Source organism: Eublepharis macularius, chromosome 2 (genome assembly GCF_028583425.1).
Source record: "Eublepharis macularius isolate TG4126 chromosome 2, MPM_Emac_v1.0, whole genome shotgun sequence".
NCBI classification, from domain to species: domain Eukaryota; kingdom Metazoa; phylum Chordata; class Lepidosauria; order Squamata; family Eublepharidae; genus Eublepharis; species Eublepharis macularius.
In genome coordinates this window covers 150,642,389-150,669,697 of record NC_072791.1, presented here as the reverse complement: position 1 = coordinate 150,669,697, position 27,309 = coordinate 150,642,389, and the positions used below count along the sequence as shown (strand labels likewise).

Here is a 27,309-nt window from a genome sequence, read left to right as displayed (position 1 = left end):
TGTCTCTTATATTCTCCATTCCTTCTCCTCGGCCTAATGGGAAAGGCAAGATTTGGAAGAGAAGGATGCTCTGAGTGGTATCTTAAAAGCCTTCTTTTCATTACTGGAGCTGTCACAGAAAGAAACGTCCAAAGTTAGACTTTGCTACTTCTTAGTTAATAAAGCCATTGGTGATTTCATTACTAACTTGTAAAGGGTGCCATGGTGGCTATTCCTTCTGTCAAAATAAGAAAGAGATGCTCCCAAAGTTTGTGAGGATGTGAAGAGACAATGGTTGGTTTTCAGTAGGATGGTTGGCTATGGTAGAGAAGGGCATCATTTAGGAAGAGCAAGAGACTAACCTAACTCCTCTGCAGGTCATTTTGGGCTTTAAAAGTTAAAACCAACTCCTTGACTGATGCCCTAGAACTAACTTACAATTTATAGCAATTTAGAGATACTACACATAGGGGACCTTGCCAGAGCAGCTTGTTTTCCCCTTCCTCATGATTTTCTCTTTCCCTTTCCTGAAAGCCCCCAGAGCCTCTCCCCTTTTCCTTCTTCTGTTTCTCCTTCCCACTCTCCAGTCAATCTACCTATCTTTCCCCCATCTTCAGCTTTCACCTTCCACTGACATCCTCTACCAGAGAAACCATGGCCCAGTTGTATGGTTCAGCTGCCATGTTGGGCTAGTTGTTTGGCGGGGAACCTGCAAGGATTTGTGGGAGGCAATTCATTTCCCCTTGCGTTCCCTTCCCCACACTATTTTCTCTTTCATTTCTCCTGGCAACCCCCCTATCCTCACTTTTCCTCCATTTTATCTAACAACAGCCCTGTGTGATAGGTTAGGCTGAGAGCATGTGACCGACCTGAGGACACCCAGCAAGCTTCCACTGCAGAGTGGGTATTTGAATCTGAATCTCCCAGATTTTAATATGAAACTCTAAACCACTGATTCGGTTTCGTTTTCTCAGCCATGCCGGACACTCCTCTCGGCTGGTCCGGGAGGAAACGACCGGGCACCCTGACCAGGCGGCTGATCCGCAAGGAATAGCCCCCAGGACTCCCAGGGAGGGAGCCAGGGTCCGGGACGCGGCGGGAAGAACTCCCCGAAATCAATGCGGGGGGGGGGAATTGCCCGTTTGTCCCTATGGAGGCCGGCAGACGTGCGCGGCGCCTCGAGTGCCGCCGGGCAACGAGAAACGGCAAGTAAAAGAAACAGGCGGAAGCCTGTAAACAAGCGAATCCCTTCTGTTCTACAAGCGTTTGTGAAGGAGAGGTTGATCTGAAGAAGACTCGCTCTTCCCCTTCGTTGAGTTCCAGAATTTTGTTGGCGCCCCCCCCCCCCAAATGGCAGCAAAGAAGCAAAGTCCCGCTCTCGGTAAGTCAATCTCGGCTACCTTGCAGAAGGGGGAGTCGCTCGAAGAGTTGGTGCGCAGGGCGGTGGTGGAAGCCATAAAACCCTTTGTTGACAAGCTGAACGAAACTGATCAAAGGGTGGGCTTAATTGAAAGCGAGGTGAAAACCATTAAGGCAGCAGCGGGGGGGGGGGGCAGAGAAGTCTGCTCTGGAAAGTGCGTCACTTGTGAAGGCTACAAAAAAGGAGCTGAAGTTGGTGGAGAACCAGCTGATCGGACTACAGGTGGAACGAACGCAGACAATTTTGCGTCTCCAAAACGTGAAAGAGGAGGAAAAAGAGGATCTGTGGGAGGTGGTCTCGGAACTATTGGCGATACCCGCGAGGACGACTAAAGAAGAGGTTAAAAGCGCCATTTTGGAGGTCCGTCGGGCTTCTTCAAAATATGCAACAAAGCGACAGTTGCCTCGTGAGATCATTATTGACTTTTCATCTAAAAAGATTCGGGACACCATCCTATATAACTCATACAATGCGGATTTGGACTTTATGGGTTTGAAAGTCAAGATTTTGAAGGACGTTCCATTTCTAGTCCGGAAACGGCGTTTTAAATATAAAAAGTTTGCAGCTCTTCTGAGGGACCATGGAATAAAGTACAAATGGTTATTCCCGGAAGGAATATGGTTCAGATATAAAGATCAGGCCTATAAGATATTATCAGAAGATCAACTAAAGGATTTTGAGAATAAAAACCCAGAACTCTGCTGCACCAAGAACGAAGAAAAGGAGGAGCCGGAGGGGGGGGGGAGGAGGAGGAGAGCACCGCAACAGCAGTTGCACAGAGAGAACTGCGTCCGGGACCTAGAAGGGGGAGGAAAGTTTAATCAGAATTTGAAATGTTTATTCTCTGTATGACTAACCACTCCATCATTATCCTATGGAGCTATTTTTGTATTATGACAGTATGAAGGGAAACATTGAAGTGTAGTGTTTAGTGTTTGTAGTTCATCCCCCCCCCTTTTTCTTTTTTTTTCTTTTTCCACCCCCCTTTGTCCCTTCCCTCTCCCCTTTCCTTGTGATAGTCTTGTGTAGTGCTGTGTAGTGTTTTGTAGTTATGAAAAATAAAAAAAAAAGAAGAAACTCTAAACCACTATACCACACTGGCTTTCGTGGGATGACTGCTGGTGAAAAGCAGTAAACAGCTGGGCCTGAGTGATTTATGCCAGTCAGGCAGTAGCAAGTTGCCAGGGAGTTACTACTGATGAGTTCTTCCTCAAAGGCCAAAACAGGCCTAGAAAGGGCTACCTTTTATGAACAGAAACCAAGCCTTGAAGGCTAGCAATAGTATTGTTGCTGCCTAGCAATTGCCACTGAGGGCATTTTTTTCTTAAACTAAAAGTACTGCTTCTGCTATGGGGGGCGGGATTAATCTGTACAAGTGTGTGAGTGTGTTAGATTTCAGAATTTTTTGCAAACCTGGAGCATTTTTCAGATCTTTCTTGTATGTTCAGCACTCCAAATTCTGGATTTAAGTATCCACAGATTTGACTGTGTTGAGAATTAGATATACTGATTAATGATATCTTGTCTCTGATAAAAGAGCTAACACATTTCAAGGGCAGCTGCATGTATAGATTATTTACTATAGTGAAACCTAAAAGCAACAGTAAAAGTGTATGCCATAGTTAGCGTTGCCAGGTCCAGGTTGGGAAATTCCTGGAGATTTTGGGGTGGAGCCTGGAGAGGACAAGGCTTGGGGAGGGGAGGGCCCTCAATAGGGTATAATGCCATAGAGTTCACCATTCATAGTAGCCATTTTCTCTAGGGGAACTGATCTCTGTTGCCTGGAGATCAGTTGTAATTCAGGAGATCTCCAACTACCACCTGGAGGCTGGCAACCCTCGCCATAGTGCATTTGTTAGCATAGGTGCTACCAGATTTCTCAGCCATTTTGAGACCAGAAGAGGGAGGGAGGGAGCATGAATTTGATTGCTAAATTCTTCAGATATAGAAACAGTTTCCTGATTAAATACTCTTAACTTCAGCAGGCAATTGAAGAACCAGGTGCAGCCCCAGATGCAAGAGAAAGATTGGCTTTATATCAGATATACCAGTGTATATATGTGTGTAGGGGTGTGCGCTTCAGGTATCTGATTCAGGAAAAATACCTGAATTGAACCCAATCTGTAAAGATTCAGGGGTTCCAAATCAGGGCCAGCAAGCTGGCCCCGATTCAGAACCCCCAAATCAAAGCTTCCAGAAGCGATTCGTTTTGCTTTGGGAAGCTTTGGGGCCTTTATACTTTAAAGGGCCCCCTCCCTCTCACACACCCACTACCTCACTTACCTGGCCTTTCGCTGTGGCACTGCTGCAATGGAGGTGGAGGTGCAGGTGACGGTGGTGCTGGTTGCAGCCTTCCCCACCACCCCTCTGGCTGCCGCAGCAGTGGATGCACCGGTGCTGGCCTTCCCCACTGTTCTGCAGGCCACTGCTGCGATGGAAGAGGTGACGCGGGTGGTGGAGGTGCTGGCTGCGGCCTCTGCCACCCCTCTGGCCACCATGGTGGCAGAGGAGGTGGCATAGGTGGCAGAGGTGCCGGCTCTGGCCTTCCCCACCACTCCGCAGGCCACTACTGCGGCAGAAGAGGCGGCATGGGTGGCAGAAGCACTGGCTGGCTCCAGCCTTTCCTGCTGCCCCTCTGGCTGCTACCATGGCGGAGGAGGTTGTTGCCAAGTAGCTCCCCTCTCCTGTTCTGAGGCCTACCATGAACTGTGTCAGTTTCCTGCATTGTTTTTTAAAGTCACACCAGAGACTCTGCTTTAGGGCAGCCTTGCCCGTACCTCTTTTCTGTCTACACTCTTATGGATTGTGCCTGTTTCCTGCCTCTGCTATGGACCATGATGTTTACACACAGTTTCCTGCCTCCATGGACGTTTGCCTCAGCTGGGTCCAGAGCCATGCTGTTAGTAGCACGGTGCCAGCCGGGGAGACCCTCCACGAGCCTGGCCAGGCGCCCTCCTGGTCAGTTCCCGTGGGGAATCTCTTGCGGGCCGGTCACCAAGCCTGCCCTCGCTACCGGGCAGCCTGCTAGCAAGCCCTAGTCATGCCCAGGCAGCAGCCATGTTCCCAGGCAGCCAGAAGACCAGCCTGAACAGCCTGCTTAGAGAAGCCATTTCGTGGAAGTGTGCAGACCACGTCCGCAGCGGCCAGCCTCGCCCTGCTCTTCATATCTTGATAGCCGCCCCGGAATGGAAGCTAAAGTGCCGACCATCCTAAGCACTTAATGGACGCATCTCAAAGCTGCCTCTGCATTCCAGAGCTGATGACATCGAGACAAGCCCAGCTTCCTGGAAGACCCATTCAACCCGTCTGGCATTCCCCCTCTCTCCGTTGTCCCCTCTTCCCGAGGTGTCACAATAACATATTCAGATTCTAAAGTGGCCCATTTAGGGTAGTTGTAGAACGATTAAACCTTTGTTTCACCCATGAGAGCCACAGGGAAAGGCACCAGCCTCACGGTACGTTTTGGGGTATTTAAGCCGGCCTCCCTGGCCATGAGGTGCGCGTGCCATTCCTATCCAGAAACCCTTGCTGTCACTCTCTTTGGATCTAGTGCAGGCATTAGACCATCCCATCTTACTGCTACATCTTTCTTCCACACCGTGACCAGGTGAGTATACCTAGTTCCGTCGTTCTCAAGTGGGCTCTCCTGCTAATGCAACCATCTCTGTTTTCCTACTCTTTGTTTCTTAGTTCCTTGTATGTACTCCGTGGGTATGTGCTACTGTAGGCATACGCAACATTCTTAGTAAAAACACGTTTATTGCTATTACTCTCACCTCTTTATTACACGAGTGATCTGGAAAGGGAGCCTGGTATATATTGGTTAAGATCCGCACTAAATTGAAACCCAGACTGCAAGCTAATTCCCTATTAAAAAGAGCAGTTCTGGTAACAAGTTGGCATGGGTGGTGGAAGTACCAGCTCCAGCCTTCCCCATTGCTCCACAGGCTGCTGCTGTGGTGGAAGAGGTGTCGCCGGAGGTGGAGGTGCCGGCTCTGGCCTTCCCTGCCACCCAGCTGGTGTTGCTCCTGGACAAGTAAGTGGGGGGGGGGCTAAGTGGGGGGGGATGGTCTGGGAGATAGCTTTCTGCCCACTTCAGTATGCTCTGAATATTTACGGAGTATACCGAAGCAATTTAAATTTCCGAAGCCGAAGTGGCTTGCCGCTTCAGCTTTCAGGTTTTTACGGATCATTTTCTCGCTTCAGGTAAATTGAAGAGGGAAAACTGAATGTTTACCCCTGTGCACACCCCTATGTGTGTGTGCAATATGAAGTTGCTGAACTGGAATTATAATTAGGGTTGGTGTAGCGAGATTGAGGCGGTCCCTGGAAGTGCGCAGAGTTTCAGCACGTGAAAGAGTTTGTGGGAGAGTCGGGTGAGTGTTTGGGAATTGGAGAGGTGGTTTGGTAAGGATTATGATGGCAGATGCTGCATTTTGCCTTTGTTTATTGTATAGAGAAATACCATCGTGGTAGGAGAAACCACGCCCCGTGAGGAAGTGCTCATGAAACAAGCTTGAGATACCCGGAGGCTTGTCGGGCGGGGAGGTCCCCCTCGGGGGCTCCCGGTTGCTGTTCTCCACCTGCACATTCCATTCTCCTCCCAGTCTTCCAGCTCCTTTCCACTTTGTCCGGAGGGACTTTTCATCTGCCCCCGCGGTTTCAGCGGGAATCCTCAGTGTACTGACTGAAGACAGCTCATAAGAGAACTCTTGGGATTCTTCCCTTTTCTGAGGATACACATGCTACTCGGTGTTGTAACACCTTGCTGTGTGTGATTGATTGTGATGATATTATAGTGATTATGATGTTTTAGAATTTCACATGTTGTATTCACTCTTGTATATTACTTTCAAATTCACTAAATTATTTTTGTGAACATTGTGTGAAGAATTTAGTTCACTGCATCAGTGCTCATTTGTGTTTTTTGGCAAGAACTGGAATTATACGCAGAATTAAACAGCATGAGCTGGTGCGGTGTCTAAAGGCTGAAATACCTCTTTTGCACATAGAGAAGGTACCTTTGTGTTTTTAATATGTTTTATTATATTTTTAACATTCTAATGTTGTTTTGTTGTAGTTTTCTTAAGGTCCTTTTATGTCCTAATTGTAATGGCCTTTGGCCCTATACAATAAATACTACAACTTCTACAATTAAACAGTTTCAATAGGGATTGGGAATAATTAGGTGATTACATAATGTAATTGTGCCTGCTTATATGTTAATGAATATGATTTTTTTAATTAGGTTTTTATTGGTTTTCTCATATAGGAATAGGGGGGACAGAGGGAAAGGTAGGAAGGGAATATCCAATATATATCATAGAGTCTGCTTGAGTTAGAATTCTACTTATCTATATCTTTTCATCATAACATTTCAGCAAATATTTAACTGTGATTATTAATAATACATTACAATAGTGTCTTCATATAGTTACTACATTCAAGTCACTATATTTGTTTTTTATCCATTCATAAAATGATGTCCATGGGGCTGCAAAATCTTCTTCTATTTGTCCTTTCATTAATGAGGTTAATTTGTCCATTTCTGCATTTTCCATTATCTTCGCTATCAATTCTTCTTCTTGGGGTATTATTGTTCTTTTCCAGAAAGATGCCAATAATGTTCTTGCTGCTGTTACTCTATGTATTATAAAATATTTCTGATCTTTTCCAATTTCTTCTGGTACACAATTTAACAAAAATATCTCAGGTTTAAAAGGAATTGTACATTGTAAAATTTGTTGTAACAGGTTATGCACCATTATCCAGAATTTGTGGACTTCTTTACATGTCCACCACATATGATAAAATGTTCCTGTGTGTTTCACACATTTCCAACACTTGTTTGACATATTTTTATACATTTTAGCTAGTCTATCTGGTGTCAAGTACCACCTATAAAACATCTTATACAAATTTTCTTTAAAAGCAACTGATTTGGTTATTTTAATATTAACTTTCCATATCTTATTCCATTGCATCAAATCCAAGTTATATCCTAAGTTTTGTGACCATTTCATTTTATATTCTTCCACTCCCTCATTTCTTTTTTCCAATTGCATTAAAAACACACACATCTTTTTTATCAGTTTCTCATCAGAATTACACAGCTAAGTTTTGAATGCATTTTAAAAACCTCCCAGTTTTTTATCTTTGTTATATCTGGATTCAGTCTGAGCCCTTGCCCTCCAATCTAAATTAAAATCTTGTCTTTGGAGTTCTTCTTTTGATTTGAATACTGTATAGTCTAAAAGATCTCTGTATCTAATACTCTTATCTAGGGAAAACGTCTTTGGTTGTGAGAATGCTTCTAAAGTGAAACCCATTGTGGAACCTTCTTTTCCGGTACAATTTTTTCCCATACAGTCATAATGGATTTCCTAATCAAATGATTCTTGAAATATTTATGCCCTTTAGCTTTCCGTTAATGAATATGATTTATTTAACTTTTCCAATTAATTGGAAACCTTCTTAGATGTTACATCCACATATATCAGGAGCCCTGCAACCATGCAATTCAGGATTGCATGCTATCTACATTGTTCCCAATATGTATGATCTCCATGTTGTATAAACAAGGGGAACACCTGGAGCCCCCTTCATTTTTCCCACAGGAAAATTATTAACCAGTGGTAGGAAATGGGGGTGGGGGGTGGGGAGGAAGTTGGGTGGCTTCTTGCTATAGTGCATAGGGTTACCAGGTTGCCTTACCCGCCCGGCAGGAGCAGGGGGACCCAGCACTTACATTTTTGATGTAGTCATGTGTATGCACAGCATGCCTATGCTCCTAATGTGGCATGATGACATCACTTTCAGGAGGCATATCATTGTGTAGGACCCAGGAGTGCTCCTAGGCTTCACATCGGGCCGATTTTGGTCCCCCAAATGGGCCTAATCTCCCAGTACAAAGTCCAGGAGTGCTCTTAGGTTCTGGGACCCTTCTGGGAGTGATGTTGTTATGCTGGAAGCATACCCCAAGATGCTTGTTCCCAGGTCTTTCCCCTCACCAGCCAGGTGAGTAGTGGTGGGGGGAGGAGGCTGGGGCCCACTAGGGGAATCATAACCCTAATAGTGGGAGACATGCCTCCTCCAGCAGCATATATATTTTGCATGAGCATACAACTTTGGTATGCACCAACTAGAAACCTGAAAAACCCAGTGGTCAATTTGTGTATACTGAACTTGAATGCACATGCAAAATAACTGTCGCTCCTGTTCTGATAACATGGTAACTGCATATAACAGGAGGATCTATATAGGGTCTGAAGTCTCCCAACAGCATGGATGAAAAGGACTTGGGCATGTTCTATACAAATATTGATTGGATTCTTCCTCTATATTTTGGACCACTGAGCTTGCCAGCCTCTCTTTTATAATAATAACCTTCCACCCACCCCTTATGTTTTATAATCTTATGAGCATATATCAGCCAAATTAATGTAGCACTTCATATAGGTGATGAAGTAGGCTCTGGCTCACAAAAGAATATGCCATAGTACATTTGTTAGTATGGGTGCCACCAGATTCCTTAGCCCTTTTGGGACCAGAAGACTAAGAGGGAGCATGAATTTGATTGTTAAATCTGTGTTCTTCAGATATTGAAACCGTTTCCTGATTAAGTTTCCTGATTAAGTACTGTTGGCTTCAGTAGGCAGTTGGAGAACCAGGTGCAGGCCCAGATCCAAGGGAAAGATTGGCTGTATATCAGATATACCAATGTATATGTGTGTGTGCACGAATGTGCTGGTGTGAAAGCTAGGGATATTACTGGCTGAGCATGCCTCCCATGTCTTCTACAGTGCTTACACAAATGACAACCTACATTAAAAAACTTGTTTACCATATTGACACAATTTAAAATGCAAGTACTGAGTAAAATGTTGAAAACTGCCACTCAAGTCAAGCAGTAGTGTCTAGAAATGTGGCTATTTGATTTAAAGGATAAATGAGATGTATGCTTTCAGTTCCTATAAAAAGACCTAGTGTTCAGCATATAGAATATTTGTCACCATGGTTTGCTGAAGAGAAGCAGCACATTCTCTAGTATTGTACTAGCATGAGATTAGATTTTGGAGGCCGGTCTTGGGTATCTGTGATAGTTTTTAATTTTTCACACAGAGAGCATGCCATGTGGACAGCAGTGTGCAAGCCTAAGCTGCTCCTCTGGCCTCTGATGTGCCCTTGAAAACTCAAATCAGTGGTGGGCAGAGAATGCTCATCTCCAGGTAGGCTTGAGATTTGGTCCCAACTTGAGATCAATGCAGAAATGTCAGACCAAAGCAAGGTAGATTAATTAATGTCCTTCCAAGAACTGCCATTTTGCAGTAAATATACCATGTTCTATATAACTTTTATATAGTTATATAACTTCTATATAACTTTTTATACGAATCTCCTAATAAATGCTACATTCTGAGCCTTGTTCTGTTGGACAGCAAGGATTAGGATAATGAATATGAGCTGGGAAGAAGCAACAGCAGAGCTAATGTGAGTTGTATTCAAGTTCAACTTCGATTAATTCTATTGTATGTAAATGGAATAAAGCATAGATTTGCAAGATGAATCTTCTATATAATTTTGCAGCCTGACATATAATTAGTTTTCTTCTTCTTACTATTCTGTACTAGGCAATTTTCTGTGGTTAATTCTTGAACTCCTCTTTTGGGAGCTAAAAGTATACTGCGGAGATGGTGTACATTGCTTCAGCCTAATGGCCCTGACTCTGGCAACAAACAAAAACTAAAATTCCCAAAGGTTTGCTCCTTTGAGTGTCTCTGCCTCTGAATCCAAGGTGATCAATTTAGAGTAATTGACTCATATCTTCAATAATAGTATTAACTCCCAGCTATTCTAACAAGCTCTCATGGGCACGATTAAAAAGTAAGCACCTGCCAGCTTGTCATTATGAAACTTACTCCAGAAGTTTATAAATTCTGGCAAATTGGCTCCTCAGTGCATCATTAAAATCCAAGCCAGCTTCAAAGACATTATTTTAAATCAGGAAATGGCAGACACTGGTTCTCTGGACGTAATGATCATTTTGAAACAATGTATTAACTTAGTGGGAAAATAAAGGTTACTGTTCATAATGACAAAATTGGCTCAATTATTTTTATTTTTTGCTTATCTTGCCCACTCTTTCCCCTGCTATTTTACAAAGCATGGTTTTGAAATTGTTCCTGTACATTGATCAAATATTCAGGGGTATGCTTGAGCATGAATGTTTGCACACCCTCCACATGTGAAGTGGGTTGAACACATATACAGTTTATGCAATTCTTCTAACCACAGGGGCTGGGGAAAACATATAGGTAATTTTTTTCAAATGCATGCTCACACTACAAATTACATTGTACATTTTGTGGAGGCTTGTGAGAATTATTGATTCTCCACTGCACATATAAAGGTTGTTGAGTTGTATTTAAAGGGAAGTTTAAATGACCATTTCCCCAGGGAGATGGCCATATAAAATTTCCTGCCGCTTGTAAGTGGCAGGTCCCTTTAAACTATCAGCTGGCAGGTGGTGGGCAGTCCCTCCCCCTCGCTGCCTGCCAGCTGATAGTTTAAAGGGACCTGCTGGCAGCAGGACCCTTTATACTGCCAAAACCCCAGCTCTACAAGCTTATCCCAATGGGAAACAAAGAGCTCTGTAATCAAGCCAAGGTAGCCCTCTTGGATGTCAGAGGGTATGATTTTAACTTTTAGAGGAAAAAACTTCATCCAAGCCCGAGCTTCAAGAGATGATTGTTCCAATTCACCTTGGATGATCACTCCCACTACACAGTTTGGAATTCCAGCGATGGTTCATAGGAATTTATGACGAACTGAATCAAAAGACTTGTCTAGTTTATCAATCCAAATACTGGTCCCATGGAAACTGTGCAGCCACTTTGGCTTTGAAGAGTTTAATTGCAGCTGGAATATATTGACCTCCAGATGAATAAAAGAAGCAACAGATATTTTTTGCTGCTGTAGCCAATATTTTAACATGGGCAGCTTGCACCGATCAAGTTAATCTTTGATCAAACCAACCTCTAGGTATTTAAAATAGGGGACAACCTCAATGTTTTTACCATGAATTTGCCACTTATGGTGTGCATGAGATTTTTTACTGAAGACAATAAGCTTGGATTTTTGCTAATTAACTATCAGACTTCCTTCTGGACAATAAGAGACAAAAGCTTTTATCAGAGAGGCTTGAAGTTGTTCTTGATAGGAGAACTACTTCATCAGCAAAGAGTAAACTAGGAACTTTCACATTAACAATAGATGGAGAATAGCAATCCTGGGTAGCAACAACAGAACTCATATCATTAATATACAGATTAAACAATAGAGGGGCAGGAACACAACCCTGATGCACTCCCTACTTTAGGGAAATTACATTGGAAAGTTGTTATGTCTAACTCATAGTGCACTTGTGCAGTGGAGTTAGAATGCAGAATTTCAATCAATGGCAAAAATCTCTTATTAACAGATGTTGATTTTAGCTTATGCCAGAATCTGGCACGAGGTACAGTCTCAAAAGCCACTGTCAAATCCATGAAGGCAGCAGCAAGAATCCTCTGGCTCTTGGTTGTATATTTGTTGATTAAGAACTGTAGTGTCAAAAGATCATCTTCTGTATCATCCCCTTGCCTAAAACCAGCCTGTTCCCTCCCCAGGATTTTATTAGTTTCTAGCCTGTTCACAACACAAGTCGATAGTAACGAGATAGAGCATAGAGTGTGCCAGCCACTGATAGAAGGCCAAGTGGCCTATACTTGGACGGGTCTGCTCTGTCCCCCCTCTTTGGCAGGGCTTTTTTTCAGCAGGAACATGGTAGAACAGAGTTCTGGAACCTCTTGAAAATGGTCACATGGCTGGTGCCCCCCCCCCTGATCTCCAGACAGAGGGGAGTTTAGATTTCCCTCAGTGCCACTGAGCAGTGTCGAGGGCAATCTAAACTCCCCTCTGTCTGGAGATCAGGGGGCGGGGCCACCAGCCATGTGACCATTTTCTCCGAGGGCAACCCACTGAGTTCCACTACCTCTTTTCCCAGAAAAAAAGCCCTGTAAACTGGTGTAATGGTAACATGTCTCCAAACAGATAACAAGTTATGCAGGCTTTAAATACAAACTCATACAAGGAAGATTAAATCATTGCATAAATATTTTACAAAACATGTAAACAGTCCATAGCCGTTTAAACATGCACTATGTCACTTTAAATCTACCTTGTTAACATAAGGATTGAAACACTTTCTTTGACTTTGTTGTAGCTATCTAGCCTAGATTGAGGCTTTCCACCTTGCATTTTGGTCTTCTTGATGCTGGGACTGCCTCTTTTGTTTGGTTTTTGTCTCCAAACAGATGGAATAACTCCTGTTGCATTTATCTGGGTGAAAACAGTTGAGTATCTTTCCCCCAAGAGATACTGGCTTTAAAAAGTTCAGGAGGAATTAGATCAGCACTGGGAACCTTCCCATTCTTCATTTGAGAAATTAGAAAACTAATTTTGGATAGTCAAACAGGGATCCACATTGGTAGTTCAGCTAGATCGTAGTTACTGTAAGAGCTGGCAAAATATTAACAAAGTATTCCTCCCAGGAATGCAAAGCAATAGTGAATAAAAATAGACTCCTAGGAAATTTCAATCCAGACCCTAATGTGTCTCTTGCTGTTCCTGAGGATACCCTGTCCTCCAGGAGCAGTATATGAAGGGACATTTAGGAGTCCAGTGGGAGGGGGGGATATGAGAAAGTCCCATTCCATTGATGGAAATGCTTTCTACTAGCAGAGATTTACTGCAGGATCTGAGCAATTATGTTAATATGAGGATGTGCCTTAAAACTGCAAATCTGGGTGCTTGGCCTTACCAGAGCAGTCTACGCTAGCTTATTTAGAACTGTGTTTTGATTGCAAAATCATAACCACAGGCATTATAAAAGAAGCTCGCAGACTCACCTGCAGGCTGTGTTGGCCCCGAGGGCAAGGATGTGGTGGAGGCATGGTTAGTCCAGAAGAGGAGGAGCATCCATCCCTCCTTCTTTCCAGCAGCATGGTCAGCGCCATTCCTGTGCATCACTGGCAGGAGCAGCATGTTCCAGCTCTTTCAGCACTGGTGATTCTTAGGCTTTAGGTGAGATGGGGCTTCTGCCAGGCTGGCTTGAGGAGGATGGGGGTAGGCTTCAGAACCACTACCACCCCTTCAACATCTGCTCTTCCTTTTGTTCTGCTGCCCCCCCCCCCCAACACCACATGGACCTGGCCTGGCCTCCCCTCTCCCGCCTGGGTGGATCATAAAAAAAAAACAACAGGAAAAGAGTGGAAAAGAAAAAGAGAGAGATTCCCTCAGGCTCTCCCCTGGGGGGTGGGGGGTGGAATCAGCCTGGGAGCTGTGTGGGGAAGGTTTGGTGGGCCACCCGGGTGGCAGCCACAGTCCCCCCTCCTGGCCTTGTTGGGCCTTTGAGGTGTTGGGGGCTGGTTGGGTGTGGTGAGCTGTGCACCGTCCCTGTGGCACCAGGACTCGCCCTGGCCACACTGCAGCCCGGTGGCACCTTGCCAGGCCGGTGGAGCATCACCCTGGTCCTGCTGGTCTCACTGGGCCCAGTGGGGCCATGTGGGGTGGTGCAGCCTGCCACTGGTATATGTCAGGGCATACTGTGGCCTGGAGGTGCCTTGCTGACCCAGTGGGTACTAACCGGGTGGCGCAGCCTCCGCGGGCCTGCACGATGGCCCGGCAGGGGCCTGGCTGGCTTGGTAAGCCTTGCCTGGGTGGTGCAGCTGCTGCAAGGCCTAACCAGGCAGTGTGGCCTCTATGGGCCAGCATGGTGGCCCAGCAGGGGGCCTGGCTGGCCCAGTGGGACGTGCCTGCCTATACCATGCCTGGGGCTGGCCTAGCGCACCAAGGTGGGTGGTGCAGAAGCCCTGGCATGCACTGCACCACCCAGCGCACAGCGCTGTGGGGGTGATGCAGCCTGTGCTGTCCTGCACCACAGCATGGTGGGGCCTGGCAGGCCTCACCCTGCCCCGCCCCTGTTACATCCTGGCCAGCCCGGCATGGTCTGACATGGGGGCATGTCTATGTGGCACGTGCCCGGTCCAGCAGGTGCTGTGGCAGGGTTGGGCCTGGTCTGGCTTGGTGGGCTGCCCAGCCCAGCCCAGTAGGCCTCTGCAGGTAGGAGAGGCCATGACTCAATTGCAGGACTGTGGCCTCGGGGCCTGGCCCTGTGGCAGGATGGTGGCCTCGAGCATGGCCTGACCTGGCGGGTCACCTGGCCTGGCCCAGCAGGCCTGCAAGGGGGAAGTGGTGGATCAGCAGGGGTACCCCTGTCTCGAAGGCAACGGGTCCCAGGTCATGCCCTCCAGCATCCTTGGCCCCCCACGTATACAGAAACCAAATGGACAACTGAGGAGGGAGGATCCCAGTGGGGGGGTCTGGGGTGCCAGATCATGGAGTGGCCTGCACCCTCCACACCCCAGGCCAAGTTCCGGTGCTCACAGGGCCACCTTGCAGGCATGGGCTGTTTTATTTGGCTTCTTTTCAGTACAGGTATGGCGGGTTTGAAAGACAAGGCACCGGCAATGTCCACCTTGCCAGTCCCAGTCACCAGGGGTGTAGTTGGAGCCCCTTGCACATCTTGCGAAGTACCTTGGCACCCAGCCACATTCAGGCTGCCCCCTGGCCAAGCAGTGGAGGTGCCCCACCAGGACAACCAGCAATGTGGAGGCAGTGTAGGCCACGCTTTGGTGCCTTTCGGACAGTATCAGCAAGATGGTGCAGGGCATGTCTGACATTATTGTGTTTGTCCTGGGTGGTAGTGGCAACCGGGCTCCTGCAAGGGATGCGCGCACGGCGGCACGGTGTTTTGGGTGGGGGTGGCCTGGTTGCATCCACCTGCTTGTCAAGTCCATGGCAGACCAGCTGCCATTGCCCAGGCGTGCAACTCCCAAGGACCCAGATGGGGCAGATCAGGTGGATGACCAATTGGGCCTGGAAGTTGTCTTGGAGGCTGATGCAGATCAAGAAGTGGGCCAGGTCCAGGCTTGGACATTGAAACAGAGGTCTTATCGGACACAGTGGATAAGCTGCAGCTGCAGTTCTTTATTGTTCATGGAATCACAGGGTGAGTCATCCTCGTATGAGGACTGGAAATGCAGGGCATGAGAATATTGGGAGAAGGCAGCTTACACCCCAGGGATTGGCAGACTGGGCATGGTGACACAGGCATCGGAGGAGGGCCATGGAGGGTGCATGTGCATTTTGGAAGGAGCCACGGCCCAGCAGGCAGGGACAGTCTCCCCCTCCAGTGGGGCCCAGGGAGGCTCCAATGGGGTACCATCTATCCAGGAAAGTACAGAAGCGCATCTTGAATGAGTATTTTGTAAATGTTTTCACCCTACTGCATCCAGACAAAGTGACCAGGGAGTGCTGGTGCTCCAAGAAGCACAAGAGAGCTGAGAGGGAGTGCCCGGCTGAGTGCACCTTCAGCAACTGGATCCTAAGTTACAGCATTTGCATTGGGGTTGTCACAGTGGCTTTCACAGAAAGGTCATGGCACTTGTGCTGCCACCTACGGCAGGTAGCACAGGTCAAGGTGGCAGTGGGGGACCGGGCAGCCTTCAAGTATGATGAGGAGTTCAGGAGAAGGCATCCAGCAATGAGCATACAAGATGGGATCAGCTCGACAGCATGGTGTGGGTCCAGATGTTGGGCCTGAATGGCTGGGGCAGGGGGGACAAGGCCCTGGCTGATGGAAACAGCACTAGGAGATACCCGCTGAGGAAGCCATGCTGGGAATTCAACATGGGGGGATGCCAATGGTCACAGTGCAGATACGACCATGTGTATGAAGAGTGCTACAGGTGACACCTGTGGCAGGACTGCCCTCAAGGATCCGGGTGTCCATGGCCCTTTCGGGGTGGATCAGCAGGGTACAAGGCACATGGAGATGAAGGTAGTTGAGCTGGTCAGGGTGGCAGTCAAGGCAGCTCCACCAACACAGGCAAGAAATGAGGGAGGCATGCAAGGGGACTGGTGGTCTCTTACCTGGATGCCAGTCTCCTCAGCAGTGCTATGGCCTTTGCTGCAGCAGTACAAGAACCAGGCAGCTGCCAGCATTATTTGGGAGGGGTTCACCAAGGGGTTCAGAATACCACATGTAGGGCCACGTTTAGACATGGATGCAGCCAACCTGAAGTCAGCAAGGGAACTCTCGGAGGTGGTGGCAACTAAGATCTAGGAACTGAATGTAGGATGGGTGGCGGGCCCCTTCAACTCCCTACCCATCCTGAATAAAGGAAAAGGCAACCATTTAAACAATCTACAAAAAGTGCCACCATACAAAGACCATGTCTAAATACACCATGTCTAAATACAATACAGAGTATAATAGGCACACATGGCAGATAAGCAGGGCGCATCTGACATACTGCCCCTCCCAAGATGCCCTCTGCCCCCCCCCATCACAGTGGACCCGGTTTCTCTGTGTAAGTTTTATAAAATCTGCGTACCAATTTGGGAGCATTAACGTCAGTAGCTTTTACCCATCCCATATTACTTTTATTAAAGTGTACGCATTGAATCAGGTAAAAGAGTTCAACCTTTTTCAATTTAGAGTCCAAAATGTCTTCAACTTCATAGTGTGGTTGTCCATTCACAATGGGGGAGGGGTGGAATTCCCCATTCCAGGTGCCATTTACCTTGGGGGGGGAGGCACTTTCTTCAGAAGGCTGAAATGAAATACAGGGTGGACATTTTTCACATCCATACATAGTAATAGGTAATAACATAGTTTGGATTATCTTGATCTTGGTCCCCAGAGAGACATCTTTATCTGTAACGATCTTTTCTAGTTCCCTCATGGCTGCCCTTCCAAGTCTCAATCTCTTCCTGATTTCTTTGTTGCAGTCTCTCTTTTATTTGATGATGGAGCTAAGAAATAGAAAAACTTTAACAATTTCCATTTCTTCACTATCAGCCTTAAAACTGTGTCATTCCTGGGTAGTCATTATCTTCTGGAACTTGGAATCGGCAAGGTACAGGTCAAGCTCTGGGGTCTCACTGGACCTCTGCCTTGACCTGCCTGGGTGAGCCCCCACTGCCCTGGCAGTGAGCCATCCAAAGGATGGCTGGTACCCAGTGGCCAGGCAAGTGGTTCCTCTTTAAAGCTTCGACCCCTACTGCCGTGAAGCCCATAGAGGTGGACTTGTCCAGGAGTCCCACAGACAGTCTGCCCTTGCCACTGGCTGCCGTGAAGCCCACCAGCTGCTCCTGACAGACCCCCAGTTCCCCTAAGGGAATGCGCCAAGGGGGTCACCGTCCCGCTCAAATCCCATCCTATCCTGCCAGTGATCAACTATTTACAGCACCACCATATAATTAATTAACCCCCTACAGTGCAAGGTAGGCGAAAAAAACTCTCAACCAATGGTGCCAATAAGGACAGGAGCAAATATTTCCTACCTGGCCCTGATAAACAGCAACCAGCTAATCCTACACTGCAATGGGGAGGGCAGGTGGGCTGAGCAAGGAAGAAGGCTGCGGACCTGGGAGGCGGAGCAGGCTTATATGCCCTTTGCTCCATCTCCCAGGGAAAGTCCCCAGATGCCCGGGAAAGGAGCATCTGCCTCCTTTCATCCAGGGCTGCAAACCCGGCCCCCGGCCCAAGCAGCTTACGCTGCAAGCCAGACGGGCCACATTGTGCTTTGGCCCTTTCTCCTCTAGCCTTCATCAATGGTTGTTTCAAGTCTTCACTATTTTCTGCAAGTAATATGGTGTCATCTGCATATCTCAAATTGTTAATGTTCCTTCCACCAATTTTCTCTCCACCATCTAAATCTATTCCAGCTTTCCTTATGGTATTTCCTTATAATATGAAGTTATAAATATACTCCTTGTGACACTAATTGCATTGTGCTTCAGAAGGAGGCTCTTTGGATACATACTCTAGGCACCATAGGCCTAGTGGTCTGAATGAGCAATTGGATTTGCTGTACTTTATCTGAATTAATTTTAGCCCCTTTAAGATGCAACAAGTATTTTTGATAAATATGTATGAGTCAGCAGTTGTTTTACAGCTGCGACCAGGATTTGCATGGGCGTGAGAGAGAAAAGCGGGTTAACTTCAGATCTTTTACATCACTTTTCTGGCTTGTTATTTACTTCTTTGTTTTTGATATGGACCGAACATGCTAATCCTACCTCATTGATTATATCATGGTTTCTATATATGATGATGATTTCTTGGCTATATTAAGAATAGTTAATTGACAAGTGTTTAGTCATTTCAGGTGGTTTCATGTGAGAAAGAAAGAAGCATATTCTATACATCTGAAGAGAATAAAATTTAGTCATCTGAAGAATAAAAACATACTGCTAGCAGCTGTAATGCATGTTATTTATTAGACTTTTTTGATATATGGATGACTTAACAATGGCATTCAGTTCTTACATATTCCTTCAATTCACATCTTCTTATGAATAGTCATTGGATTTACTTATATCCTGGTGTATATTTTTCTATGTCTTTTTCTATGTTTTCTAAATAGACTTTTCATCCATTTTCATTTTTCATCCCTCTTCTTTGTATGCAAAACAATATTCTTCTTAGCTCTTTTTAACTTTTTCTCGTTCTCAAAACTCCAATTAAATTGCTCAGTCTTTTAATATACTTTTTCAGCTTGGTAACTGTCTTTAATTCTTTTAAAATTTAAGTCTTTATTCAGTAAAACGGTTGTTGGGGGAGATAGTAATCTTAACTTAATACAGACTTCTTGGAATGTACTCACTGCTTCAAACATCCAAATCTGTTCAAATCCGTTCCCGAGGCTCGGGGAACAAAGAGCCTATGTCAATTTAATGACTCCCGAAGATGCTGCAGAGATTTTGGCCGCCCTTCTCCGAGGAGGATCTCAAGGCTTAGGGGAGAAGCCCTTAATTCAGAGCCTCCCACCCGCCAAGACCATTCACTCTCAGGGCTAAAAGCGTTCTTGCCGGATTTCTGACTAAAACCCAGGGGCTGTGGGCGATCTGAAGGCCCCACCAGCCCAAAAAGCAGCACCTCGGATGATCCGGAGCTCCGAATCACGTCGGTCTCTCCATTACCCTGAACCAGAAGTCCCGGCACTGTACTGTTCCAGCAGCAAGCTGAATATATTAATCAATATGTACTAGAGTAGACTGTATGCCTATAGTTTTAAGAGAAGTGCATCTTGGGAGTTGTAGTGCCTTACCCTAAAGGTTCAGTTCCTGGGGCATTCAAAGCCCGCCAAAACTTGTTAAGGCCATTTCCTCCTTTGTTCATTCACACCTCAGCAGGGAGAGGAGCAAGTCATCTCTCTTTTTTCACCACATTCACTGGGTCTACAAAGCTACACCAAGCACCTTTATGCATGAAAGTTGCACTCTCTCCATTTGTTATTTAGAAGAACTGTGAGTAGAGATTCCTTACATGTATGAAGAAGTTGAATAAAAACCATTTAAGTTTGTAACCCGTGTGTGTGCATTGACACTAGACAACAAAGGGTTGGGATTCCTTCCTCGCATCAAAATAGGCGTGATAAGCCTATTGCCTATCAACTGCCACTGAAGGCATACATTTCTGAAATCTAGAGGCATTGCTCGCTGTTATTGGGAGAAGTTAATGTTCTTTTATTTTTTTGTAAAGGTTTCCAGTGTTTCTGAAAACCTGGGGCATTTTTCTGGTTTGTAGAAAGATCTGTCTTGCCCATTCATGGCTCCAGTTTCCAGATTTAAGTATCCATAGATTTGGCCATGGAGAGAATTAGATATATTGATATCAATACATAGAGAGGAGGAATACCCTCCCCCTAAATACCTCCCAAATGTTCACTGAAAATTCTTAAAAGAGCCTCTTTATGTTTATATGGTCGCACTTGCATGTGCAGTCAAAAATTCTGACAAAGGCATGCTTTTTTCAAAGTTTTGAGTGAACACATGGATGAAGCAGAAGCCAGCAGGAATGACCCCACTGTCCTGTCCATATGTTGGTATCCTCATATGGTGGTTGGAGAGTGTCATCCAGTCATAGCTCAGTAATGGCAACCCCTAGTTGTTACCTAGATGGGGGCTCCTTGCAAAAGTAGGAGGAAATTAGCAAAGCAAGGAACAAGCTTAGTGAGAGGTCAGTAACGAGGGATCTTCTACCAACTTTTACAGGGTCCTTCTCATGAGGATGCCAACAAGACAGAAGTTTTTTCCAGCTTTTATTAAAGAGGAAAAATATCACACACACAGATAGACAAAGCAATTGCATACAAGAGCCTAGGTATAAAGCTGGACAAGGGAGAATAGTATCAGGGGATAGTTAATTACTTATCAGAGGTCCACAGAAGAAGGAGCCAACAGCTGGCTTTCTTAGGGAGGGGCTCAAACCAGGATCTGAGGATGCCACACTTGGATCCAGATGAATGTGCACACCCTGACTGGGTCAGAGCTCACATATTTATAGGGTAAAAGGGACCTGGGAACGGAATGGTCTTGGGTACTAAAAACCTTGATATTCGTTTCCTGGGAGTGAGAAGGACTTTGATGAGTTTTGATCAGCATTCTAGCCGGAGACAAGGGGTACAATTGCTTGTTTTAGTTCCTGCTGATGAAACAATAATTCATCATTTCATTCTGGGGACAAGAGGGGCAGTTGCTTATTCAGGTGTCCAATGAAATTATAATTCACCAAATATCTCTAAAGATTGATGATGTGTTACCGAGTTCTAATTAAGCCTTCTCTCTCAAGAAGAAATAAAACTCTCCAGAGATGACAAATGATGTCCTGATATCTGGATAGAGTTGCACCAGAGTTTCTCACCAAATGAGAAAACATGTGGTCAACAGGGTTGAAATTTACATTAAGCTCTAGTCTTAAAGAGAATTTTTATAAGATGATCTATCATTGGTATATGACTCCTGAGAAACTGGCCAGAATGTACAAGGGTACTGCAAGATTATGCTGGAAATGGGATCAACATGAAGAAACATTTTACCATATGTGGTGGACATGTAAGAAAGCAAAAAAGTTTTGCATACAAATACAACTATTAATTCAGAAGATTTTAAAGACTACTATACAATGGAAATTAAAGACTTTTCTGTTGGGACTGATGGATACTCAATTGAAAAGATGCCATGGAACTTTGGGACATGGAACGGTAGCAAGATTATAATATGCGCAAAACTGGAAGAGTCCTTGCCTACAACAGAGGACTGGTTGATAAAGATGTCGGAATTTGCAATGATGGCAAAGCTTATTTAATTGATTAAAGAAAAGACAGTAAGTTATTACACTGTTGAATGGAAACCCCCTTATAGACTTTTTGCTTGAAATTGATAATAAAGATTTGTTGATTTGTGGGTTTCCGGAATAAAGGATCTGGTCCTTAGAAAAAAGAGAGCTTTTCTTTGAAGCGCAAAGTAAGGGGAAAAAAAGATTTTTTTTTTTGTTGCAGAGAAAATCAGAAGCCTTCTTTTAGCTTATACTCTTGTCTTCTGTTTCCTTTGTGTTAGTTTTTTGTTATATTTTTTGTTTGTTAGTTGTTATTTTTCATTTGGCTATTTTTGTGTAGATGTCTTTTTGCTATTTTGTTATTTTCTTTATATAAAACTCTTAATAAATAAGGAAACCTACAGATGCATTCTACCGAGATAGATTTGTGTTCCATTTAACTCACTATCATCTACTCTGATGGGCAGTGGCTCTTTAGAGTTGCAGGAAGCAAAATGTCTTTCAAAACTTCTGCAAAATCTCTGGAGCCAATGCTGCCTATCCCATCCCTTCTTCTGTCTTCTCAGAGTATACCTTTATGTGCTGCTACTGCAGTTGAACTCTAAAAATCATATTCCACACAGAGCTTTGTATATTTATAATATTTATTTCCTTTAAAAACAAATTTATGGATTTTTCTTTACTAAAGTCCTCCAGTTGAATCACAGAATATACAATACATTACTTGCATGATAAAATATAAGCATTTCAATGATTAAAACATAAAAATCAGCACAACGCAAGTAGCAGCATTTTAGAATAGCAAGTCCCTGCTGTCTGTTTTCCAAAATCCTGTCAAAAGAAAACATTTTCACGGTTTTTCAAAAAGAACTGTTCAAGGTAATTTAACATGGTTCCAAGGGAAGTAGTGACCAATCTGAGATGACACAGTGCAATGTCCATTGTGAACTGATCTTAATAGTGAATCAAAACAGATGTCTATGTCCTGAATATAAAACAACTCTTTCTTCCGCACAGAGTTTCCCTTAATTTTATTAGCTGGGCCTGGCTTAAGTTCCACCTACCTTGCCTTTACAAGGACACACACACAAATTAGCACACCTAAGCTAGAATTGATTTTTTTAAAAAATGATTTACTTCCTTTACATCCCACACTTCTCCACAGTGGAGACAAAATATGGCTTGCAACATTCTTCCCTCCTGTATTTAGATCATAGACAAGAGTTGAGAGAATTTAACTTAATATAATACCTTTATGAAAAGACTTTCAGTTCAAGTGCTTTTGTCAAAGCCCTTTTAACATCCTGATTTCTCAGGCTGTAAATCATTGGGTTTATCATGGGAGTGATTACTCCATACAACATGGAAACAATCCTGTCTTGCTTAGGTGAATAGGTGGATGTTGGACGAACATAGGTGGCAATGGTGGTCCCATAAAACAGGCAAACTACAGCCAAGTGGGAACCACAAGTAGAGAAAGCTTTACGCTTGCCTTCAGTAGAAGGCATGTACAAAATTGTAGCAATTATATAGATGTAAGAGATCAGGGTAATGAGAAAAGCACTACCTCCTAAAATACCAGCCACAAGAAGGAGGACTAGTTCAGCGAGGTAGGTAGAAGAGCAAGAGAGGGCACGCACTGGAGGGATATCACAATAATACTGGTTAACTTTATTGGGCCCACAAAAAGATAATGTAAAGGTCAGAGAAGTATGAATCATAGAATTAATAAAGCCAATTATCCAGGTCCCAACAGCCAGCTGAGCACACAGTCTTTTCCTCATGATGGTTGTATAATGCAAGGGGCTACATATGGCAACATAGCGGTCATATGCCATCACTGCTAGAAGGAAAACTTCTGTGCCCACCACATAAATGAGAAAGAATAGCTGAAGCATGCAGCCAGAAAATGATATGGTTTTATCCTCTGACAAGAATATCTGCAGCATCTTTGGCACTGTGACAGTTGGGCAAAGGACATCCAGTATAGATAAATTACTGAGGAAGAAGTACATGGGAGTCTGGAGGCGAACATCTGTCGCTATTGCTATGAGGATAGCACCATTCCCTGCCAAAGTGATCAAGTAGATCAGCAGAATCATCACAAAAAGGGAAAGCCGCACTTCTAGAAGATCAGAGAGATCTATGAAGTAAAATTCTTTCATGGCTGTTACGTTGGCTTTCTCCATCTCCTGGCCAGCAAGGCTGAGCAACTGGAATATCTGAAATACAGTGAAAACAATGTATACTCATTAAAATAAAGGCATGCATTTCCCCTCCGACTTTTACTTTCTTCTGTGTTAATGTAGCTGGCTGCCTGCTCTGGTCAGCTACTCTATTCTGGTTTGTCCCCCCCCTTTTTTTTCAGTAGGCAAAGGAAAAGAGATTGATGGCAGTACATCTCTATCTTTAATAATACAATCTGAATAACAAAAAATTATATCTGTCCAATTGATATTCTTTATAAATTTTGCCTCAGCAATATACCTATTGGCTGGATTCAGGGGGGAAGGCATAATTACGCTGAAGAGTACGTGGTGTGTTTCTGGCTATAGATGCTGAAAAGACAAGCCAGACTTTGATTTTAAAAGCAGCCTGTCTCCTTGGCAATGGGAACTGCTGCCATTAAATCTTCAAGCAACCTCCAGCTGCATGTGCATATATCATCTTCGGATCTCTCCTACTGACTATTAATGATGGCAAACAGTACACTTCAACCCGCCCTACACAGTGAGATCATTTGCTCAAACAAGATCAGTATTGCCTACTCCGACTTGTGGTAGCTCTCCAGGGCCTCAGACAAAGGCCTTTCACATCACTTACTCCCTGATCCTTTTAACTGGAGGTGGTGGGGAGTGAACCTGAAAACTTCTGCATGCCAAACATTTCCTCTACCACAGAGTCATGAAGGATCCCTCCTCAGTAACATAACATAAGCATAAGAACATAAGAACATAAGCAAAGCCATGTTGGATCAGGCCAGTGGCCCATCCAGTCCAACATTCTGGGCTCAGGAGCACATGGTCTGCAGCTGCTAGAGGAGGTAAGGGCTTTTTGCCTTTCTTGGCTGTGGTGGGTTAAGCTGAGAAGCTAAGGGTGGTCCTCTCTAGCTTTGGGGCTTTTTGTGTGTAGTTTTGTGTTGATTTGAGTGTAGTTTTGAGGCTGAGTGTGTTTGGGCTTGATTGTGTTTGAGGGTGAGTGTGTTTGTAAGGCTGCTGGGGGTTGCTGGAGTACAAGCCACACCCCCCCTTTGTGCTCACCTCCTGTGCTTAGCAGGAAGTGACCTTTTGCATTGAAAAGGCAACTGCTGGGCAGGGGCGCAAGCCTTTGGCGCGAGCCGAAGGGCGAGAGCTAAAGGGCTCTTGGCCTGTGGCTCTTAGCCGGGGGATCATAGCCGTTTTCTTTCCTCTTAGTGTGTTATTCCTAAAACAGAATAATGAAGTCAGAATGCCAGCAGGGGGTTGGGGGCTTTCCAGTGTATTGCACTGAGTGTCACATGTATGACTATCTGCCTTCTGGTCAGAAGTCCTGGATGTGTGCTCGCTGCAAGGAGCTCCTGGCTCTCAGGGAACGAGTACGTACCCTTGAGGCCAAGGTGGCTGACCTGGAGAAGCGGAGACAGTTAGATAGGCACGAGGACAAGATTCTCAGGGACAGGACAGATGTGTCCCACTCTAAAAATGGCAGCGTTCTTGTTGTCAAGGAGAATGAGGATCTTGTGGAATCAGGGCACCGTATTGAGGATAAGGGGAACATGCCCTCAGAAGGGACCTCTTCTTCAGTTGGTGAGCAGGTTTCCTTTCGCATCAAGGAACCATCCCTGGGTGGGGCGGGAGGGAGGCTCTTGGTAGTTGGTGATTTGATCCTTAGACAAGTAGATAGCTGGGTGGCACAACCGCGTTCTGACCGTATGGTGACTTGCCTGCCTGGTGCGAAGGTAGCGGACATTACGCGTGTTATAGATAGGCTGGTAGATAGTGCTGGGGAAGAGTCAGCGGTCGTGGTCCATGTTGGAACCAACGATGTTGGGAAATGCAGTCGTGAGGTCTTGGAACAAAAATTTAGGCTGTTAGGCAGGAGACTCAAGGCCAGGACCTCCAAGGTAGCCTTCTCAGAAGTGCTACCTGTTCCACGCGCAGGGCCAGAGAGACAAACGCAGATCAGGAGTCTCAATGCGTGGATGAGACGATGGTGTAGGGAGGAAGGGTTCAAGTTTGTTAGGCACTGGGATTCTTTTTGGGACAAGCGGGAGCTGTACAAGAGAGACGGTCTCCACTTGTCCCGAGAAGGAACCCGGCTGCTGGCACTTAAAATCAAAAAGGTGGCAGAGCAGTTTTTAAACTAAATGCTAGGGGAAAGCCGACAAGAGATAAAGTGTCTCTGGTTCAGGATGGTTCATCTCAGAGAGATGAAGGGCTAGGTATAACACTTCTACAGGGAGATAGATTAGAGTTGTCAACTGAGATGGAGACAAACAGTGCAGATGACCTAACTACATCTCGAGGCAAAGTGTGCCGGGGAAGTTACAGGTGTTTATATACAAATGCTAGAAGTGTCCGAGGTAAAATTGGGGAGCTGGAATGTTTAGTGTTGGGCGAATCCATAGACATTGTGGGCATATCAGAAACTTGGTGGGATGAGGAAAATCAGTGGGACACGGTGATTCCTGGATATAAATTATATCGGAAGGATAGGGAGGGAAGGGTTGGTGGTGGGGTGGCTCTATATGTCAGAGAAGGTATACATTCCAGTAAGATTGAGAAGGTAACTGAATTAGATTCGCTTCTGGAAATGCTATGGGTTGAAATTACGGGCCCAAATGGAAACTTAACTGTGGGAGTTTGTTATCGCCCTCCAGATCAGAAAATAGAGGAGGATTATAAAATGATGACAGGATTAAAGATGGCTGCTAAACAAAAAAACTGTGTTGTAATGGGTGATTTTAACTACCCACACATTGACTGGGCCAATGGGTGTTCGAATCGGGGGAGAGAAAGTGAGTTTCTAGACTGTCTCAATGACTGTGCTATGGAACAGATGGTTACAGAACCTACTAGGGGAGAGGTGATCCTGGATTTGGTCCTCAGTAATGCTGAAGACCTGGTGAGAGATGTAAATGTGATTGCACCACTTGGGAACAGTGACCATAATATTATTGAGTACAACATATGTATAAATAGGAAATTGCCAAATAAGACCAACACAGCCATGTTTAACTTCAAAAGGGGTAACTTTTCTGAGATGAGGGGGTACGTGAAGAAGAAACTGAAAGGGAAAGTAAAAAAGGTCAAAACACTTGGGGAATCTTGGAGACTATTTAAAACTACAATCCTGGAAGCTCAAATTAAATATATACCGCTGGTTAGGAAAGGCACAAATAGGTTTAGGAAAAGGCCAGCATGGTTAACAAGCAATGTAATAGAAGCTGTAAAAGGTAAAAAGGATTCTTTTAGGCAGTGGAAAACTAGTCGGAGTGAGGTTGATAAAAAGGAGCATAAGCTGTGGCAAAAAAAGTGCAAGTCTGCGATCAGACAGGCAAAAAGGGAATATGAGGAGCATATTGCAAAGAACATAAAGAAAAACAATAAACAATTCTTTAAATATATTAGAAGTAGGAAACCAGCTAGGGAGGCCGTGGGGCCCTTGGATGACCAAGGCGTAAAAGGATTACTAAAGGGTGATA

The 27,309-nt window shown here is 45.0% G+C and overlaps 1 protein-coding gene across 1 annotated transcript; it reads right to left on the bottom strand.

Annotated features, from left to right (window-relative positions):
- Positions 1-22,879: 22,879 nt before the first annotated feature.
- LOC129323531 (olfactory receptor 5V1-like) lies at positions 22,880-23,815 on the bottom strand. The gene has a single exon (XM_054970065.1). It carries the CDS (start codon positions 23,813-23,815, stop codon positions 22,880-22,882), a length of 936 nt encoding a protein of 311 aa, XP_054826040.1.
- Positions 23,816-27,309: the final 3,494 nt, after the last annotated feature.